General features: G+C 40.7%; 2 protein-coding genes across 9 annotated transcripts in view; one reads left to right on the top strand and one right to left on the bottom strand.

Moving 5' to 3' along the window:
• The first annotated feature begins 952 nt into the window (after nucleotides 1-952).
• PDCD6 (programmed cell death 6) lies at nucleotides 953-10,833 on the top strand. Of its 5 annotated transcripts, none has more exons than XM_041476681.1 (7): nucleotides 1,034-1,114; nucleotides 4,054-4,115; nucleotides 5,371-5,445; nucleotides 7,210-7,254; nucleotides 8,247-8,405; nucleotides 9,087-9,196; nucleotides 10,097-10,833. In XM_041476681.1, exons 5-7 carry the CDS (start codon nucleotides 8,249-8,251, stop codon nucleotides 10,193-10,195), a joined length of 366 nt encoding a protein of 121 aa, XP_041332615.1. In that variant the 5' UTR covers nucleotides 1,034-1,114; nucleotides 4,054-4,115; nucleotides 5,371-5,445; nucleotides 7,210-7,254; nucleotides 8,247-8,248; the 3' UTR covers nucleotides 10,196-10,833. The 5 variants fall into 5 exon arrangements, with proteins under 5 accessions (XP_041332614.1, XP_041332612.1, XP_041332615.1 ...); XM_041476682.1 differs by having other exon boundaries at nucleotides 5,371-5,468; XM_041476680.1 differs by lacking the exon at nucleotides 5,371-5,445 and having other exon boundaries at nucleotides 953-1,114; nucleotides 8,247-8,399.
• Nucleotides 10,834-13,187: 2,354 nt separating this feature from the next.
• Nucleotides 13,188-20,516, bottom strand: part of LOC121358465 — a 28,674-nt gene continuing 21,345 nt past the window's right edge. For all 4 annotated transcript variants that reach the window (XM_041476668.1, XM_041476669.1, XM_041476670.1 and 1 more), the window contains 7 exons: nucleotides 20,402-20,423; nucleotides 19,851-19,869; nucleotides 18,931-18,969; nucleotides 17,720-17,821; nucleotides 16,513-16,618; nucleotides 15,198-16,085; nucleotides 13,188-14,418 (listed from right to left, as the gene is read on the bottom strand). In XM_041476668.1, coding sequence (XP_041332602.1) covers nucleotides 14,363-14,418; nucleotides 15,198-16,085; nucleotides 16,513-16,618; nucleotides 17,720-17,821; nucleotides 18,931-18,969; nucleotides 19,851-19,869; nucleotides 20,402-20,423 — 1,232 coding nt within the window. In that variant the 3' untranslated portion in view covers nucleotides 13,188-14,362. The remainder of the gene's footprint in view (nucleotides 14,419-15,197; nucleotides 16,086-16,512; nucleotides 16,619-17,719; nucleotides 17,822-18,930; nucleotides 18,970-19,850; nucleotides 19,870-20,401; nucleotides 20,424-20,516) is intronic.

Here is a 20,516-nt window from a genome sequence, read left to right as displayed (position 1 = left end):
ATGAAGGACACATTTAAGGCATTATCTCTTGGTACCTGACCAGAGCTAAGCACAAGGAAGGTGCAAGGCTACACTGTTTTAATTCAGCATTCTGTAGTTAGTGTACCTAACGCCTTAGGCCTGTGGCCACCCAGGCCTTGTGCCATTCCAGCCCTGTCCCCAGCTCCTCTGTACCCCAGAAGAGGTATGTACCCGTCAGCAGTTTGGATAAAGGATGGATCTGAGATTGTGACTTTCTGCAGTCACGGGGACAGTGTGTCCCCAGAGATGGTTCGGTAGAGCATCATCCTGTTCTCTCTGTGCTTGAGGGATTTGAGCACAGGAGGTGCCTGGGTCCCACGGGACTGTGCACTTTGCCTAGAAATTGTAGGTACGGGGAGGGGAACGTCACTTTCTCATGGGGTTGTGTTCAGCCCTCAGTAGAATTCAGTTAAAGATTAGTGAGGTGATGCTAATTTGCCTTGTACTCTAATTCCGTCCTGTCCCTGAAATTCTTTCCCTGCGTGCTTTAATCCTCACTTTGTGTAAGGGAATCTGTTCAGCGGGCTTTATTTCCCTCTGCATCCCTTCTTCCTCCCAGCGATGGTGCAGAGGCACCTCTCGGATGTTAAACTTACGCTCCTTCCCCTCAGGACACGCCAGCTGCCCTGAGCGGGGACGCCGCAGCGATCGGTCACAGGGACGGCTCCTGCCCTTGCCGGACCCTTCGTGAGGGACGGCGGCGGCTCGTGGCGGGGCGGGTCCCCGCGCGCCGCGCTAAGGTGGTGCTGCAGCCCCGCCTCGGTGCCTCCTCCCGCGGCGCCTCCCGGCGGGAGCGGCCGGAGTCCCCGCCCCGTGCCCCGGGAACGGGGCGGGCGCGCGCCGGCCCCGCTGGGGATTGGGCCTCGCTCGGGATTCGGCTCCGCTCGGGATTCCCCTCCGCGCGGCGGGGCGGGGCGCGCGCCCCCGCCCGGCCGTGACGTCACGGGCGCGCTGCGTCAGGAGCGGCCGGTGTCGGCGGCGCGCGGGCAGGCGCGCGCGGGGCCATGGCGGCGGGCTACCAACAGCGGCCCAACGGCGGCGGCGGCGGCGCGCCCCTGCCCGACCCCTCCTTCCTGTGGAACGTCTTCCAGAGGTGAGCCCCGCCGCCCGCCACCGCGGGCCCGCCGCCCGGCGCGCACGGGGAGGTGCCGGAAGCGGGTGGGCTGCTGCGGGAGTCCGGCCACCGGGCCGGCGCATCCAGCGCCGCCGGGTTTGGCTGCCGGGGCGCCTGGCAGCGCTGTCAGCATCGCGGTGGTTCCCCCGTGGGAGGATCCGTGGGAAAGGGCTGGGGAGGAGTAAATGTGGCTGTATGCTGTAAGGAGCGTCAAGGGGATCGCTGGGAGCGGGACGGTAACCTTGAAAGCGCTGAAGTAATTTTTAACCTGAGGTTGCAGAAGGGATAGCTGAGTGTGGAGGATCAGTGTAGCAGCACAGGGACGGCTTGTGAAAAGGAATCTGATAAATGTTCATGGAAGTCTTTAAAGCTGCCAACGAGACATAGCTGCACCAGGGGACGTTTAGGATGGATATCGGGAAGAATTTCTTCTCAGCAAGGGTGATTGGACACTGGAATGGGCTGCCCAGGGAGGTGGTGGAGTCACTGTTCCTGGAAGTGTTTAAGGAAAGACTGGACTTGGCACGCAGTGCCGTGGTCTGCTTGATACGGTGGTGTTGGGTCATAGGTTGGCCTTGATGATCTCAGAGGTGTTTTCCAATCTAAAGGAATCTGTGAAGTGTTCTCTTGAAGTCTCGGGGATCAGAGGGACCTGCAAGAGAGTTAGCAAGCTTGTGCTAAACAAACATACTGGCAAAATCCTAGTCAGTAAAGAAGCCAAAGGAGATTTCCCAATTATGTCTTGTTGAGGAAACTGGGGAGGTGCCTACGTTGGATCCATTTTTATGAGAGATGAGTCAAGACAGATCTTCTGACACAAGCAGCAGCAAGAAGAAGTTAAGCAGGAGACAAACAGTACTAAGTTTCTAAAACTGGCTGATATTTACAGAGTGACTCAGGAATGCAGCAGCTTACCTACCCAGCCTGCTGTAAAACAACTTCCTCTGAGAACTCGGCAGAGGCATGCATGAAGCCGTTTCTCATTTAAAGGGTCCAGAAAGAAACAGATCAACAATCTGGCTTCTGCAGCAGAAAATCAGTAAAAATATTTTAAATAATGTATTTAATCAGGAGAGTTGCATGGCTTTTGTTGAAAATATTCCTTCTGGCAGACTGCTGTATAAATCCTGGACTATGTTTGGTAAGGATTGGATATGGATATGATGGCTGGAATTGGAGCAATTCATATAATCTGTATGCTTTTCAAAAACACTCCCAACACTATCAAAAGGCCCTTGAAGAAATTCAGTAAACGTGGAATGAATGGAAGCATTCTTCAGTGCATGGAAAACTGACTGAAGGGTGTGTGCGTGTGGTCATGCACCACACTGACAGATGGAGCTCTCCTGAGATCTTTATGTAATCTCTTCAGGAGCAGCTGGGAAAGAGAGAAGGTTTAGATTGGATGGTGGGAAGAGGTTGTACACTGTGGGCGTGGTGAGGCGCTGGAACAGGCTGCCCAGGGAAACTGTGGCTGCCCCATCCCTATAAGTGTTTAAGGCCAGGCTGGAGGGAGCTCTGAGCCATCTGGTGTAATTGAAGGTGGGACTCCCTGCCCACAGCCGAGGATTGGAACTTGCTGATCTTTTAGGTCCCTAATGGTTTTGAACCCAAACCATTCTGCGGTTCTCTGATTCTGTGAAAAGAGAGTGAGTGGGCAGGTGAAGTTTGCTAATTCCTGCAGTAACTGAGGCCTGTGAATGTTTGCAGGAGCACCTTACAGTCCTGAATGACTGGGCTGTATCAGCCTGTCATGGCCAGATCATGATCCCTGTATGACAGGTGGTCCCCATATGTCAGGTGGAATCCAGAGTAGAAACCTAATGTCCATGAGGAAAACCCATTTTAATTTGGCACAATTTTATTTATAAAAGGAATGTGCTGACTGATGATGCTCAGGAGCAAGATAAGTAGGTCATAATGCATTCTCATGAAAATATTAGCTTAGCACTTGGTAGATGCTCGTAAAAGGTAAAAAAACATTCACAATACTAAGAGAAACAGAGATTATAAAGGGGAATATCTATTCGTAATTGAAATCTTTGCAATTTATGCTTGCAATTTTAGTGTTGCATGCATATGTTATGCAGGTTACATAATTCTTGAAGATGGGGAAGAAAGCAATAGAATGAACTGAAAGTGTTTAGAAGAAGACAGCAAGAACTAAAGGAAAAGAAAATCAGCTTCTGTGAACAGGGATCAGCTGAGCGGGACTCTGGTTGGGGTACTAAATGAGGGAAAATGAAACTGTCAGTCCAAGGGGAACATCCTTGTATGAAATGGAGGGAAGTCTCCTCCAGATACCCTTATAAAGAAAGCATGATCATTCTTTATTTGTGCAGAAATTACTTCATTTATTAATTTTGAACAGAACTTGAATCATTAAGACAATGGACTGTGAAGGCTCAGTGGAAGCTGGAACCTGCCTTTGCTTTTGCCTCTTTGAACCCCTTTGAACCCCTTTGCAGGGCCCTGCAAACGATTGAGTCTTTCAGTACTTTGGTCACATTAGTGACTTACTCTCCATTGTCGGCATGTGAGAGAGTCTGGGTGACAAACCTGTTGCTCCAGTTTGTGAAACAGATAGCTCACTACTGTGACTTTAGGCATTTCGTGGATTCAACCAGCATGTGTGCTCTGCAGTTCTCTTAAACAGAAATAAATGAAAATACTTCCTTGTGGAGAGTGTGCCCAAACTGTTTCATTGCCAGTGTGTGTTTCTGTGTGTCTCTTCACTCATAAGTCTTGCAGTTTTCTTTGGAGCTTTTATCATGTTCCAGAGACTTTTCAGGAAAATAATAATCTCATCTGGTGAGTAAGAAGCAGGATGTTGAAGTCTTCAGTAAGTGGAACCTGTTCATTTCAGCCATTTAAAGCTAACTGCTTGGTTTGATTTTGTTTTGGTTTTTTTCCCCCAGAGTTGATAAAGACAGGAGTGGAATAATATCTGATAATGAACTTCAGCAGGCATTATCCAATGGTAAGTCTGTAAATGAGCAGTGAGGTAGTTCATTGTAAACTTCATGATAAATTTGTTGAGAGAGTGGTTACTTGATGCCGTGATTCTTTGTATGGAAGGGGGTGGGAAGTGTTCTTACTACTCACTAATTACTATTTAATCTACAGCAGAAGGCTGGAAAGGGAAAAAAAAATTAACAATCCTTGTGATTTTTTGTTTGTTTTAAACTGACTATCTATAGTAAGTAAACATTACTGGTCTGTATTCTGAGGAATGAGGGCATGCACATCCCTTTTTTTCCCAGCTCTGCTTCCTAGAAATCATAACCAGTGAGTCATATATTCCTTGCTCATCACTACTGAACCTTTGTTTTTTTTAACCAGAATCAGTGTATAACCTGGGCAAAGCTGTTTACAACCAGCCTTTTCATTGCACATAATTTATTTTTCATACAGTATGGTGCAGGAAATAAAGTATGTTTTGGGTTTTTCCTGACAGAGTAGAAAGATGCACTCTAGATCTAGTATTAAAACTTCCTAGTAGTTATTTCCTTGTTGTAATACTCAAAGAAACTAGGGTATTGTCAAATAACTCATGGAAACAAACAAAAAAAAGAAACATTTTTCCAGTAGCCTATTTTTACTTTCCTTCCATGACTCAGGGTGGGTAGGGTTCTACTCTGTGGGGTATTTTTCTATTTGGAAATCTGAAAAAGGGCATATTCAGGCTGTTTGTCCACCTTTGAGCCCATACCAAGTTTCCCTTCTCCCAAAATTTATTCCTTTATCCCTCCTGTGCTTTGTGACCAAGAAGGGCTTAAACTGATGTTGTGAGCTGCAGCACACACTGGCTGAAGGGCCCATTTTTGTCAGTAATTGCCTGACTTGAAATAAATTTATAAGGTTCTATTCAGTAAACCTGCAGTCTTGTAACTGAACTGGATGTACTAGAATATTTGTTTAATGATGTATCTGATAAATTAAAAGCAGTGTGTTGTGGCTGCCAGAACTGATCCATAATTAAAATTTTTAATAAAATCTTTAGCAAAAACGAAGTTAAATTAAGTCACCATTTTAATTTAGATTACAATGCTGTTTAGAGCTGTGAGAAACTGTCATTTTTTACCTGCTGTTTTAAATTATATATATTTTAAATATTTTCTCATATGAATCTGCCATTTTTAATTTTATATATTTTAAATATCTCCTCATATGACTGAATTTAAGGTTAATAGGCAGTGATGACTATCTGAGCTCTTTTCTTTCCTTATTTACAGTGTAGAGTAGCAGTTTCAGTGTTTTGCAGTTATGAAGAATGCCTACCAAGTGTTAGACAAAATATTTACAGAACTGTAAGCTTCCTGCATTCCAAGAGGTTGTAGATCTTGTACACCAGTCACTAACAATTCACTATATTATTTTCAATATATATCCTTTAGTGGTTGTTTGTGCATGGCCGTCCTGCAATTTAACATGGGCTAAAATAATGTTATGTGTTTATTTCTAAAACACTAAAAAATTCTGCATTGTGCTCATTGACTTTTGAAGTTCAGTGTGGTTTTGACAATTTGACATTTTCAGCCTGTGAAGTTTATGCAGATAACAGTGTGCTTACATGGGAGGGACTGATCATCACTTTGTCTAACTGTTTGCACAATAAAATCCTTTGCTTCCTTGTTTTCTTCTGTGCTGCTGTGGGAAGTTAATACTAGAGTCAGGAGAGGAGAGACAGGGACAGTCTTCACTGTTTATTGGAATAGGAAGAAATCAGTACAGTTCGTCACCTCTGGAGTTGCTCAGATTTCATTCTGTGGTGGCTATATGAATCACTTGCATGTTTCAAGATGAAATAATTTAATTTTCAGACTTTTATTATCACTTTTTCCTCTTACTCTGTTCAGTGTTAAATCCTGGCACCTTATTAATTCCATTATTTCTTATTTTTTTGAAGAGACACACAGCTCTGAGGTCTCTGTCTGAAATACTGCTTCAGCATTTTCAGAGCCATTTTTCCTTTTCTCTTTCTCTGCTTGTATTCCTTTATGTGCAAATAGTCACAGGGCCTGCCTACAGTGCAGGGCTCTCCCTGCAGTCGCACCACTGCCCGTGACCCAGCAGAGCCAAGTGCCGGATCCCAGCTCGGCCCTTCTGCTGGGATTTGCGCTCAGCTGACACATCCTGGGAGTGCCTCTGCGCTGCCCTCGGCTCACCGACTCCTTTGCGGTCTCGCCGATTCCTTGGGCTCCTGCAGGCAACCACAGCCAGTTCATTATGTGCTGCTTCGTGCTCCTGGTTCCTTCACAGGCTCTGGAGAATCCATGGTGAAATTCTAGATGAGGCACAGGATTCCTTTGTTTAAAGCTTAATGCTTCCTTGCGCTTGGGAATGCTCTCAACCAAGTGAAAACAGTTTCATAATGATGAGTCTCTAAATACGCAGAGAATTACAGAGCTCCTCTCCAGATCGTTACTGCTCGGGCCCTTTCAAAGCAGCAACATTTCTTGGTCTAAAAATACTAATGCAAAGTAACACTAAATTGTTTTAGCAGTGGAGGTGGGATTTGTACTAAACTACTCTAAACTGGAATGTATGGTTATGCCATGTTGGGAGTTCTTTCTGTCAGAAACTAAATGCCCTGGAGTAGTCCTGTAAAAAGCAGATGGGGTTTTACTGAGGAACAGATATGAGGCCTTGATTGAGTTGCAATTTAGAAGACTTCTGATCCTCTCAGTAGAAAAGAGGTACTTCAGTTTAGATCTTGCTTTTTATCCAATACTTCCTGACAGCCTGGGATAAAAAAGTCCTTTTTTTGTTGCGGCCTTAAAATGCTGGTTTCTGTGTGGTGTTTGGAAAGCAAATACCACACTTCAGATCTTACTGGTCTGAAGTCATCTCTGAATGGTGAGACTTTCTTACTCTCAAGCAGCCTTATTTTTTTAATATGCCAGCTCCATGTCACATAACTCTGAATTCACTGTTCTTAACTGATTTGTTTGGTTGGTTTTTTGCATTTTTCTTAAACATTGAGGAATTCTTAAGCCTTAACTAAGCAATTCTTTCTGTTTCAGGTATGTGGATTCCATTTATTCTCAACTAAGTAATTCTTTCTATTTCAGGCACGTGGACTCCATTTAATCCAGCAACAGTCAGGTCAATTCTTGGTGAGTGTAGTTGTGTGATGTGACATAGTCCTAAGATACTGGTTAGTGATCTGTTCAGCTGATTGATTGAGAATGCTCTCAATTGCTACACTGGTTTGTTTTTTTTCCTCAAGAGTGCCCAGCAGTAGTAAGTTAAATTATTTTCCCTTTTGATTATTAGTGGAATGCCGTTTGCATACACACATGTACACTTGTCAAAGCAGCCTGAGAAAGTGTTACTGCACAATTGATTAGATAATAAATGTAATTTATATATGAGGAGATCGTTATCTTAAATTTTCTAAAAAGGTATTATGTAAGTTGTCTTGGCAAGTAGTCTTTCCTATCTTGTACTTAAGCCCATTTACTCCAAAAATACCAAACAGAAGCTTTACAATGCTTGAATTCTGTTATTGTCTAAACTAATTGCCAGTAATGTGGAAAGTGATGGTGGTAAAACAGAAGGATGAAGATTCAAGCACAACAAATCAAATATTTTCTATCACACAATTCATAAATCCAAGGACTACATTTTTTGCTTTGTTTTCAGTAAGTGTTTAGCAGCAGTCTGAGTTCCATTGCTGGGTGACATGTAAAGGTAACAGTATCAGTAAATCAAACGCAGACGAATATCCCAGCACTCTTGGAAATTATATGACTTTTTAATGTGTCCTTAGAAAAGAACAGGCCACCCCTCTGCCCATTTTGATTTATTACTGGATGATCATCAAGCCCTCCGTATTTTTGAACTGAAAATGAAAACCTAGGAAAAATAAACATTCTGTGACTTATTCTGGTATTTTTATCTTGCTTTATTGGTTTTTCCTTCAGTGGATGACTGCTTGCTTTTTCTTGGCAGGATTTTCCAAATTACCACTTGCATTTTGGCAGTTTCATTTTTCTCTTCAGTACCTTCCACAGAGCACTCTTGCTATCTACTTAAAGTCCTGGCAGATCTTGTTGAGGAGTTGTATGACTAAGGTTTTATATGTGTTTCTTACTTTTTATTTCAGGCATGTTTGACAGAGAAAACAAAGGGGGTGTGAACTTCAATGAATTCACAGGAGTCTGGAAATACATCACAGACTGGCAGAATGTCTTTCGAACGTATGACAGAGACAATTCTGGAATGATTGACAAAAATGAACTAAAGCAAGCACTAACAGGTTTTGGTAATTCATTAGTAATTACAGTTTTTATGACTGGGTTATGTCATAGAATGAGCTGCTTACTGGTACTGTTGCAGAGCTGTACTGCTCTGACAGATGTGACTAAAAATGAGGCAGGTGAAGGGCAGCTTTCCTTTTAGGTATAAGGTACCTTTTAATGATGTCCATGCCAGAGACACATTTTTAAGGCTCTTTTCTTAAATAGATAAAAAGGAAAACATTCAACACATATCCTGACACATCCAGTTCCAGTCTCTTCTTTGACAAGCCCTGAGAGGGTTACCAGTGTATCAGGCAAAGTCCGAACTAGCAGGGTACTTGACAGAACTTGCCACTTTTTAAAACAAGGCCAGCTGTCCATGCTGTGAGAGCATTCTGATGCCTAAGGAACTTTCATTCCAGTCACTTCACCTGTAAAGACTTGAAATGCAGCCCTAAACCATTCCCTCAATCAGTCACCTTAATCTGTAATTATATTTACTGTGACTCTGTATATAATTATTATTGAGCTTGGGTTTTATTGCATGTATTTTAGTTTAACAGAGATTAAAAAAAAAAAAAACCAAACATTGTAACTCCTTACTGTTTTCTGGTTTTGTTACACATGCCTGCTAAACAACCTTGTTCTTTTTATAGAAGGACTGCAGTAATTGAAACCTTCTAAAGTATTTCTCTTTTTCCAAGGTTACCGACTGTCTGATCAATTCTATGATATCCTTATTCGGAAATTTGACAGACAAGGAAAAGGACAAGTTGCTTTTGATGATTTTATTCAGTGCTGTGTTGTTCTACAGGTAAGAAAGGAGATGTACTTTGATGTCAATTGAAAAAAAATACCTTAAGCTTTTCTGGTTCTCACTTTAACAGTGCATCTAGAACTTGCTCTTATTTATAGTAAGCCATTTGAACTAAGTATATGCTAAGTGCTAGAAACATCCTTGTGTATTGGTCTTCATTAGTAATTCCTTTGCATCTCAAGTAAATTTGATACAATGGGTGAGGGACAAAAAAATAGTATCGGCGTTTGACACTGTGAGTTTAATACAGACCTCAGAGCTAATCTTGCAAGGGCAATGGTAAAAATACACAAAAAACCTTCCAGTCTTTCAGTAACAGAGAGTGAGAAAAAGAGAGAGAACATGGAGGGAAAGCAGTTCCCTGTAAAAGTTGCACCGCTGTTATTTAGACACATCAGTCACCTTTGCATTCCTTTGTAATACAAGGCAATTATGGTTAATTGTAGACTTGAACTCTGCTAAAAAGGGCTTTGAAATGGAGTATCACTCAGCTGATGTTAATGAAACCATGCTGGCAGTTGTTCTGTTCTTTTGTCTATACTGCCTGGCATCTCTGGGGTTATACAGAGACACCTCAGATAGCAATGGCACATGAAGCATATTTGCCTGGAAGGTGAGATATGCACAAGGTATGCATTGGATTCTGTTTCCAGATGACTCAAACATTGCATTGGTTTTCCCCCTGCTTTAAAGCCAGTTATAAAAAGCTGTCTGGTCTATACAGAAGGTAGCCTTAGGTATTGCATTATATAAGACTGTAAAATGGCTGCAGAGGGGATGAACAGAAAGGGTTCATAAAGCTCAGGTTCAAGAAGCCCAGGTGGCAAGGGGAGTATGTAGCAGTCTGAACTTTCCCCTAGAACAAAAATGTCTATTGTTTTTGTCTCTCCTCCTCAGAGGCTGACTGACGTGTTTCGACGATACGACACTGACCAGGATGGCTGGATTCAGGTGTCCTATGAGCAGTATCTTTCCATGGTCTTCAGCATCGTATGACACCAATAACCAGGAATCGCACACTGGCATTACACAGACTGGAGTTGCCAAATCATCCTCTACTGAATAAGATTATGTATTATAATGGATGTAACATCACATTCTTAAATTTTGTATGTTGGTAATCATTGTCAGAATCTGTACTTGAGTTGGTTTTATTTTGTATTATTGTATGATATGACCATCTCTGCTTACTGTAGTACAGAAAGCACAGAATCTAGATTTAACCAGTACAATGTTGAACTCTTACACATATCCTTACCTCTTACGCATATCCTGCATGGGAAAAATGACTCTTTAGAAATGCCAAATTAAAATTATGCTTGTTAGCTTATATCAGTTGAAAGCCAGAAGTTGCACAACATGTTTTGCATGTGCCTTACTTTTATAAGAGTTTAATGTATTAATTTTTAAATACAGAATTTAAAATTAAATAAAAATACCAGGTCAACTTTTAGTCTGTTTCACTTTTATACAGCTTTAAGGGGGCGGTGATTTTATTTCTGTATTCTCATTTTCTATGATTCAGGGATCTCTCCACTTGGATGGCCTTTTTTATTTTATTTTCTAGCTGTCTCCTTCTTTCAGGGTATCCTTAGGATGGATTCAAATACAACTTCTTCTCACCTGTGAAGAAAGTCGTACTGCATCTCCCTTGATAAGTTCCCCACAAAAATGAACTCTGACTCTGAATATGCTCCTTTTGCTTAGTTGTCTCATTTGACATCAGAAGTCTTCCTTTTTGTGCTGAAGCACTTATTTGAAGTGGCCTTGAATTGACAGTCAGACATTCTTGTAACTTTACCCTACATCTCACCATTTACAGCTAATCAGAGAGAGTGGAAAAACTCAAGCAAGACAAGTAATGACTGATTCCTGTCACACACCATCTCTTGCAGTAACTCTGAAGAAACAACTTGGAGGAAGCAAAGAAAGACAACCAGAGTTACAATGTTACTTCCAGGTCACCCTGAGACTGGCTCCGATGGTCAGAGAATGGTACAAATAACACCAAGGTCACACGTTCAGTTTCTGTATAGTCCATTCACTGAACAGCTGGACGTAGTGATCCTTGTGGACTCTTTCCACTCAGATGATTCTGATTCTGTCTCACCCAGAGCAGAGTGTCTGGTGTCAGGGTGAAGGCAGCAAAGTGGCAACTGTGCAACTGTTATAAAACATCTGTCATGCAAAGAAGCTGCCACTATTTGTCAAGTGATAGTCAGACCCTTAGTGACAGCTCAGCAACACTCTGAACACTCTTCTGGTGTCAAGTATGTGGGGGAAAACCCATGGCCCCTAGAGCATAAGCACACTGAAACAAGGAGATCCCCCAAAGCACTCTGGGGAGCCTCACCCAAAAGGCAACGAATTGGTTTTGGGTGAGGGAGATCAAGAGTATGACCAGTGTCAGAAACCACCTCATCCAACAGCTGTGAAAGTTACGGTGAAGAAAACAAGGGAAAAAGACTTCCACCAGTTACTCTTTGAACCTTCCCTCCCTGGAAGGCTGAGATAGTAACTATATATGCTCTCTCCAGAAACAAAACAGAAAAGAATTCTTTTGAGAATTTCTGGGCTTAAAAGAGCTCCTGTTTCTTTCTACTACGAAATCTGTCCCTTTGGAGCATACATGCACATAAAATCCAGTAACTCTGGGAAGTGTTTTGAGGACTAAGTCCAAGGTACAAACTAAAAAGCTGGAATCTAAGAAACTTTCCAAGCCGTCTCCCCTGAAAGATGTCTCTATGTCCAGCTGGCCTTGTTGTATTTCACTGCCCTTGGTGCAGAACAGCTGACTCCAGCACTTCCTAAAGGAGCATCACTGATCCAGAGAATCATCAAGGTGGCTCTGGACTGGAACAACTCTTGTCTCACTGGGAAACACTCTTCTGAAGGTGTGAAAGCAGGTACACCAAGATCAAGAAACTGACTAAAAGTAGACCATTTATCCCCAATCCAAGACATGTTCCAGTCTGGGTTTTTGTCACTGACTTTTTAAGGAAACTGGAAATTTGCTCCAAGGGCTCAGGTGCATTCTGAGAACTACTGCTTCCATGCCAAGGCCTGTGATGTAGCTGCAGTGGTGCTGACGGGTGCCAGGCATCTGGTGCTGCTCTGCAGGTTTGTCAGGACTTACTTTGTGAGGTGGTTTCTTAAAGAAGGACTGGAGTCTAGACAGAGTTCTGGTCCAATTCTATACTACATAGGAGCAAGATATGGTAAAGGGTTTTCTTGGAAGTTAGAAGTACTCAGCACTCTACAGTTCAGGAAAGCTTTAGTAAATCAGTGCTGTCTTACTGCTCCAACTCCATTTCCAAAGGCAAGAACTGTTTCCCCAATGCAGGACTCTGCACAACAACAAAGGAAGAACAATAACTGTTGCCCATAAAGAAAAATTACAGAACATGTAGGTGGAAATAGCATATGATTTGGGTGGAGCTCATCCAGCTCCACCCAAAAGTCACTGGGGTATACAGGGATGGTAGTAAAATCCAAAAGGAGTGAGAAATGGGGAAAAAGAGTTCTTTGCAACAACCTCAAATGAAACTTTGAATTAACTTGAACTGACAGAGTTGCAGCAGTAATATTTTCTAGCAACATTTTTTCTACAGTTTCAGAATTTTAGTTGCACTATACTTTCTGTGAGAAAAAAACTATGCTAGTAACATTTGTATAAATAACTTCTGGTAATTTTTAAATGTAGATATATATAGTAACTAATCAATCCTACAGACTTGTAAATCAAAACTCTGGCAGACACCTGTGGCAGAAAAAAGTTTTCCCTTTTAAGCAAGAAGGTTGACTATGTAATACAGTGCATGGAAGTGTATGGCACAACTATGAGATGTGTGATGTTATAAACCACTCCAACACTTCAGTAAGTATGAGCAGTGAACAGGAATGAAACACAGTGAACAGGAACAAAAAAGGAAAGTGGATCTTTTCAGACACAGAAACAAATTAATGACAGAAGGAAAACTTTAGGGAATTGAGTTTACATGCTCAATAATAAATTGAGTTGAGTTTTTATTAAAATTTACATAACAAGATCCAAAATGTTTTATGACAGCTCATGAAGACTAACCCTGCTTCAGCACAAGTACTTAATGCACAGAGACAGTTCCAGCATGGGTGAGAAGAAAAATGATAGTCCACAATGCAGCAGTGAAAAGGAAAACAGACACTCAGGAGTAAACTGTCTCACTTTACTTCTTTTCTTCAGCTCCATGTAAGCTGGTTTTAATTACATAGAGCAGATATCTAAAGCCAGGCATTCATGAGCATGTGGCTCTGATACTCCTCATGAACTGGTAAGTACTCTCAGTTAGTACAACAATTTGTTTCTTTTTTCCTGTTATTTTATCTGATTGCCTTATGGGTTCTACTATTTCTTAATATGCTTTTGCCAGTAGAAAGAATCAAGAATTTTTATTTTAGCATGGGTCCATCCACCAAATGAGTTTGTAGGATAATTCATAATTATCTCATTTTGAACAACATGATTAAAAAATTTGCATATATTTCACACCATGTCTTACTCTGCAAACTGAAACTGATATGCCCTGTTACATACCAGTCCTCTAGCACAGATTACGTTTTCCTCATATAGTATCACATTAAGATAGAGAATATCTATGCTGTGACATTCTCCTTTCTTTGTCTAAATAGAAATGTAGTATATCAATTTCTAAAAATATCCTAATTATAAAGCCTCAAATTAATGGAACTGGCCTTACATTTGTAAGGAAGGCCTTACATTGTGAAGGAAAGTAAACCTGTAGAGTCAATTAATATTCTTCCTAAGTAGGTAGCATAAAAGTAAACCTTTCTTTCTTTTCTGAATTGAGAAGGGTATTAAAAGGATTATTAGCTTTTTGCTGACAGAGTAATTTTAACATATTTTCAAAAAATAATGAAAGATCTTTTTTCTGAAATATACTAAGATATAACAAATACATTACAAAAAGCTTAAACAAAATAGTATGTTCACCCATTATGTGCAATTTCACATGTGTGTACTTCACATGTTAAAAACTTAAACCCTACCTCCCTTTATCTCTCCCAAGCCAGTCAAACACAGAGTTAAATGCAGTCTGTTTCCTGAAAGCCAAGGGATGGAGATTCTCAAATCTCTTCATCTGTTTCCAGTTCAGCTGTTGCTCCTTAATCTTTCTCTCTAGCTTCTATTAGCACATTGACGAATGTCTGAATATTTATTTCTGGAAAGGGGCAATAAAGACATTTAGAGTTACTTCTATCTCATAATATTTCCATAATACAACATAGAGAATGTGAAAATTAAAGTTTTACTGTTAAGTAGTTACAAATTACATAATTAACTAATTCTAGTACCAGAAGCATAGTTTGCATTTGTCCAAACTCATGCCCAATGACAGCTATGCAGTAGCATATGCCCACTTCTCTTTAAGTCCCTCTCATAATCTATTTCCAAAGGAGAAACTGTCATTTTGAATAGTATATCCCTATTCTCAACATTAATGACTATTTCTACAGCAACTGGAAAAAAGAAATTCATACTTAGTGAACCAGCTCTTTGATAACGTTTCTCTTGTTATCCCAATGGGTTTTGGTTCATTTGGATTATCTATTATAATGCCATCCAGGCTTGGTTCTGCAAGCATTCCAGTATTTTTTTCTTTATGCCAATACATTCCCCTCCCATCATTGCAAATCTACCAGTACAAATCATGATACAAACTGCTAGTTAGAAAGATGACCTAGGACAAACCTTTCAATTCAGGAAATTTTTGCACTATCAAAATCTTCTCCCACTCACTGCTCCATCTAGTTGCCAAGAGGCCCAGTGTCCTTAGAGAAGCAACAATGCCTTTCTTCAGCTGATACAGATGTGAGCAAAATGAGCTCAACTCCCCTGAACATCTCATCCTATCTCTGCCACCCGCAATCTCCTGCCTAGGTTACAGCAACCGCGCTGACGTAACTCATTTCACATGAGGGAAACCGATCACCAGCTTACTTTGAAGCGCTGGATAATACGGAGCCAGCTGTTTCAGCATCCTGGTCATTGTAGGGACATCCTTTCCTAGCAGTCTGTTCACAGTGTTGGGAGCAAGACCAACATCAACTCCATTAAACATCTGTTCTGAGCTTCTGAACTGCTGGTGATCTTGGTACGAACCACTGCCAGAAAATGAGTCCTGATGTGAACTCCAGTCTCTCTGGTAGCCTGATTTCTGATACCTGAATCCTTGACACCTAGATTCCTGCTTCCAGCTAGAATCCTCATTCCACCTATAGTCCTCATTCCACCTAGTGTCCTGGTGCCACCTGGAGCCACTTCTTCCTGAAACAGCAGAATTTGCAGAAGATGTACAAGTATTCATGGACTCATAGTTCTTGTAAGAGGAATAGTTTTGTGAAGCATAGTTTGTAAAGTATCTTCCAGATGAAGGATATGAGGCAGAAGAATTGGGATAGGATAATTCTTGGTCACTTATATGCCTTGCTTTGGTACACACTTGTTGATTCCATTTTGTACTTTCTCTGCCAAATGAGAGTCTGTTGTCACAGAGCTCACTTCCTTGCACATCACTGGATATGTATTCTGCTGAGTACTCCTTCACTGGGCTGGTCTGGTATGGAGAGGCCACAGCAGCCAAATCCATGCAGGGCACGGAGTTTCTGAGCTGTCTCAGCCATTCGCTGACACCACTGGCAGGAGTATCAGGCTCAACAGCAGGAGAGCCCCCGAGCAGAGACATACTCGCAAAGTTGTCCGATGTCAAATGACAGGAGGATGATCCATCACCTGCTTGGTAACTGTTTGAGTGAGCAGGAGCAAAAGAAGCGTCTTCAGAACACTCTTCATACTGGGACAAAAAACCTTGATTCCAGTCAGAACTTCCTGAATAAATAAAGGGCACTTAAAATTAGCAAAATATTAAAATACCAGCTGCAAACACAACTACTTTGAGATTTTATGATGTGTACTTCTGTTCTTTTCCCATTTCCTGCCTTTATGTCTTACCTGACTTTGGCATCTTTTCACCCAAAAATTCAAATAGTAAGTAGATCAGGAAGGGCTACTGCTTGAATTTCCATAACCTTAACTGCTGTAACACTGTTCAGTGAGACAGGAATGTTTGCAGACAGTAAAGTCATTAAAGCTCCAGAAAATTATATCCTGAACTGATTCAGACACCACAGACTGTACTGGTACTTAGCTGGTACACCAGCTAAGAAGCACTATGGCTGGCCATAAAAGTAAATTTTCACAATCTGTATAGGCTTCAGAGTAAACAAACTAGTAGGAAAAAAAAAATCTAAATTACCTTTGTATTCTACATCTGGCCCATAGTGTTCTGGGATGCTTTTCCCTTCTGGAAATTCATCTTGAGGTACTGACATCGGGGGGCCTAAACTGTTGGTGTAATTACCCTAGGTAAAGCAAGAGGTCAGAATGTCTGTTTGCAAATGCAAGAATTTAAGAACTTTAAAAATTCTAAAAAGTAACGAATTTCCCATAGAAAGTTCGCAAAGTACAATTTTCAGTGATAGCGGAATCCATATGAGGTGTGTGTTGTTACAAGATTATACCACTATTTTCCAGTGTTATTTGGAAGAGGTATGTTCCTGGAGAACAGAAGGTCTCTGGTGAAGACAATGTCTCCTGTTTCAAATTTATTGCCTCATCTCTCTTATCATCACCTGGCTAAAATATAAAACTGCTGCATAGGCAAATCCTGCCTCCATCTGGGTAATGCAGAATGGAAAGCCCAGCTGAGAGATTAAGCAACATAAACAATATTTAACTGATGTTGGTATCAGCATTTGCACAGAGACAGTTACTGCAGCTCACCTGACATGAAATATACAATTGAGAAAACAGTCTGAAACAGCTTTCAGAAAAAAACAAAACCTGAATTTTGTGAACCAGTAGCTGCCAGAGTGACGAATCATTTTTTCACAGATTCTGGTCCTTCTTCAGATTCCTTTTTCCACAGGTAGTCAACCTCTTTGCAAAGGAGCTATGGAGGTTTGTAAAGACCAACAGATAGTCAAGAACATCTTGCCTACCTTAATCTCAACAGATTAAATCTCTCAACTGAGAGCAAAGCTACAAGTTATGAGAAAGACAGACCTACCCACTGTCCCATGAAAGCAAAAAGTGGCACATTTGAGTGGCACTTAAAGCCTCATTGATCTTAGAACAAAAGCTAACAAGAAAGGGACCACCACAAAAATGATGACAACCGGTCATCATTAAGAAAAATGCTGCCCAGAACAGAACACACACACAAAAAAAAAGCCAAAACAGATACATGATGACGGAATACTAAGAGAAATGTGCTATGTAATTAATATACTTGTTACTTAAAAATTGTAAAAAAAGACAATTGAAGTACATGTAACTGGAGGTTTTCACCCATGCCTCAACTGTTACAGGTTGGCAGGGTGAGTTTACAGGTTAACACAGTGAGTTTAACCACTCCTTTCCTCCCAATGTAAAACAATTCTGGACAAGATTAAGTTACTTACTGCTGCTTTCTTCTCACAAAAAGCCTTCAAAGCCTCCATGAGTTCCTGTGTAATGCGAACAACAAGTGTTGCTTCTGAGTCTGAGGTGATGTGAAAAGTCTCCTGTTGAAAATATGGTTAGAATTCATCATTAGGATGCCAAAGGGTCAAAGACACAAACAGATCAAAGTTATACTTTGATTTTTGTATAATCAAATTTATACTATTGGTTAACATATGGCATATATGAAAAATGTATACAAAAATATCCAAAAACTAAAATTGGGAGCATAATTATGGCCTGATAAAAGGTAAAACATAAACTTGGATTTCTGTGCCATCTTGTACTGTCAAGTCCATAAACATTTTGTTGCAGACAGAGAAGGACACAAGTCTTAAATTTACATTATCTGTGTAGAAAATGGAACAAAAAATAAGCTTCAGGCTGATTACTAAGTAAATGAATTTATAAGTGATTGCAGTAATTTCAAAGAATATAGGCAGTCTTTTGTAAGGAATAGCTGTGATTCCCGTACATAAGTCAATTAACTACCAAGTTTTTTTGTAGTTTACTGATTATCCCTTAGACATGCTTTTTCTCTCTCTCTTTCTGAAGTCACAAGTAACCACAGTGTGGAAGACATGAAACACACATTTCAAAACATTCTACTTCTGATTTTGGTATATAAACACAATTTGAACTCAAATGAAACTTTCCAATTGCATTAGGTTCAGAACATGACTTTCACAGAGTAGAAGTCAGGTATTTTCATAAACCCAAAAGACAAAATGAGGCTTGCTATGCCACTGTCAACAGCAACAGAACTGATAAAACTTCCCCAATCACTCCAAGACCAGCAGCTGTGCTCTGTCTGGCAGCCAGACCAGACTGGCTCCTCTTGCTCAGCATTATCAACAATCCCATTAGATGTGGGCAGTCAGCAGCACTTGAGCACCATCAGTGCTGCTAATTAACACTGCTTGTCAGGGTGGCTCCTCAGCAAAGGGGAGAGTCATCCACAGAACAGGCTGAGAGCTCACATCTAATCCAGCCAATTGCTCTGAGCTAAGCTACAGCTGTACTAACTTTGGAGGGCAGAGTCCACTAAAACAGAAATTAATGTTGCAGTCAAATCAGTTTGATCAGTAATCAGAGGCTCCTTCAAACAATATTCACTGCATTGTACTGGTGAAACATCACAACTCTCATCACAATTATTCTACATACATACCAAGAACTCCAGAGCTTTCTGTTTCCGAACAGGATCGTTCTGTGGGATTGTAGAATAGGGAAAAGAAATTTAAAAGACTGAATTTTACAGCAGTTGTTGCATCATCTTGTACAGAACAAGACATTTTAATCTTCTATCCAACAACAAAAGTCAACACAAAAAAAAAGATACAATTTTAGGTCAGAGCCATAAACATGTAACCTTAGATCTTCAGTATCAGCTTGGTAGCAGCTACACAAACACAACTGCTTTACTTCCAATACCAGGAAGAACACATTTCACATCTAAGACACACACCTACAGGAGCTATCTTTCCCAGCCTTTCCTCACTCAGGAGCAAAATCATGTTAAAAAAGTCAAGTGCTCAGCTGCATTTAGCATAGTACCTGACCAGCCTGAGGCCCCCACAACCAACTCTGCCACTAAGATAAAAACAAGGCACTTCTCAGTGTTTGTCTCCAGAGCTAATCAGGGCAGATACTTCAGTGATCATTTTGAATTTCACCTTTGAGTTAGACAAAAGGATTGTAAATCTTTAGATATATCTTAACATTTAAACCAAACTTTCAGTATAGAATAGTCTTGATCTGAAGAGGGATGAAACAGGGAATTGGAGACTCCTGGCAGCACAGGCCAGGAGACCTGGCCTGGAGACGCTGGCTCCGAGACTCTCAGTGGCTCTGAACAGGATTCATGAAAGCTAAGGTGAATGTTCTGCATTCTCTTCCCCTCTGCTGTGATGAACACAAAACTTACTTATTAGATCAATTGCTTCTGCAACAATATTAATAAAATACTAAATGAAGCCAAAGAATAAGCATTTTCCAGAAAAAAAATAAAAACAAGCATAAAGAAACTGGTACAAAATGAGACACTTGTGGGTATGTGAACACTTGTGTGGAGTTCTTGCCTCTACATACCTCATGCTTATCTTCCCACCTTAAAAGAAAAAAAATTACAGTATTATGATGCATTCTAAAAATTACTAAAACATTAAGTTTACTCAAAATATTTCAGTTTCCAAATTTTTATCACTTACCAATACTACATATCTTTCTCTAAGAAATAACAGCGTTTTTAATATGCTGTAAAAGTCCTTATTCTGACTGACTCTCAAAGAGATCAGTAGTGCAGATAAATGTCCTTACAAATCAGCTAAAGGACATGACTAAAATAATGGTGAGTTGGGTTTTTTCTTCCTATATAAATAGCTTTTTATAAAACTTACTCAGCCAACGATATAGATAGAATGGAAGCAGCTTGAAATTTCAATTGGAATTACACTTTTTGAGTGCAGTATTTCAAAAGCCATAGCTGCTACTTCCTCACAGACAAAAAGGAACAATTTACAGAAGAGAAGTAAGTACAGTGGAAAGACAATATAAAATACTTTCCCATGTCACGATGTTTGCTATAGAAAAATAGATTTAAAAAATCTCTTTTGATTTTCCTGTGCAGGTAGTACTCTCACCTTGTTTTCTTCTTCAATACAGCTAGAAAATGAGAAGAAGAATTATTAGCAACATCACAAGGTTTGCACTGTATTTCTGCAACAGAAGCTTTACACAAACAGAAGAGTTACTGGC

This window comes from Pyrgilauda ruficollis, unplaced genomic scaffold (genome assembly GCF_017590135.1).
Source record: "Pyrgilauda ruficollis isolate IOZ18807 unplaced genomic scaffold, ASM1759013v1 scaffold39, whole genome shotgun sequence".
NCBI classification, from domain to species: Eukaryota; Metazoa; Chordata; class Aves; order Passeriformes; family Passeridae; genus Pyrgilauda; species Pyrgilauda ruficollis.
Note: the sequence above shows the minus strand (reverse complement) of the source record. Positions and strands in the feature narration are given on the sequence as shown.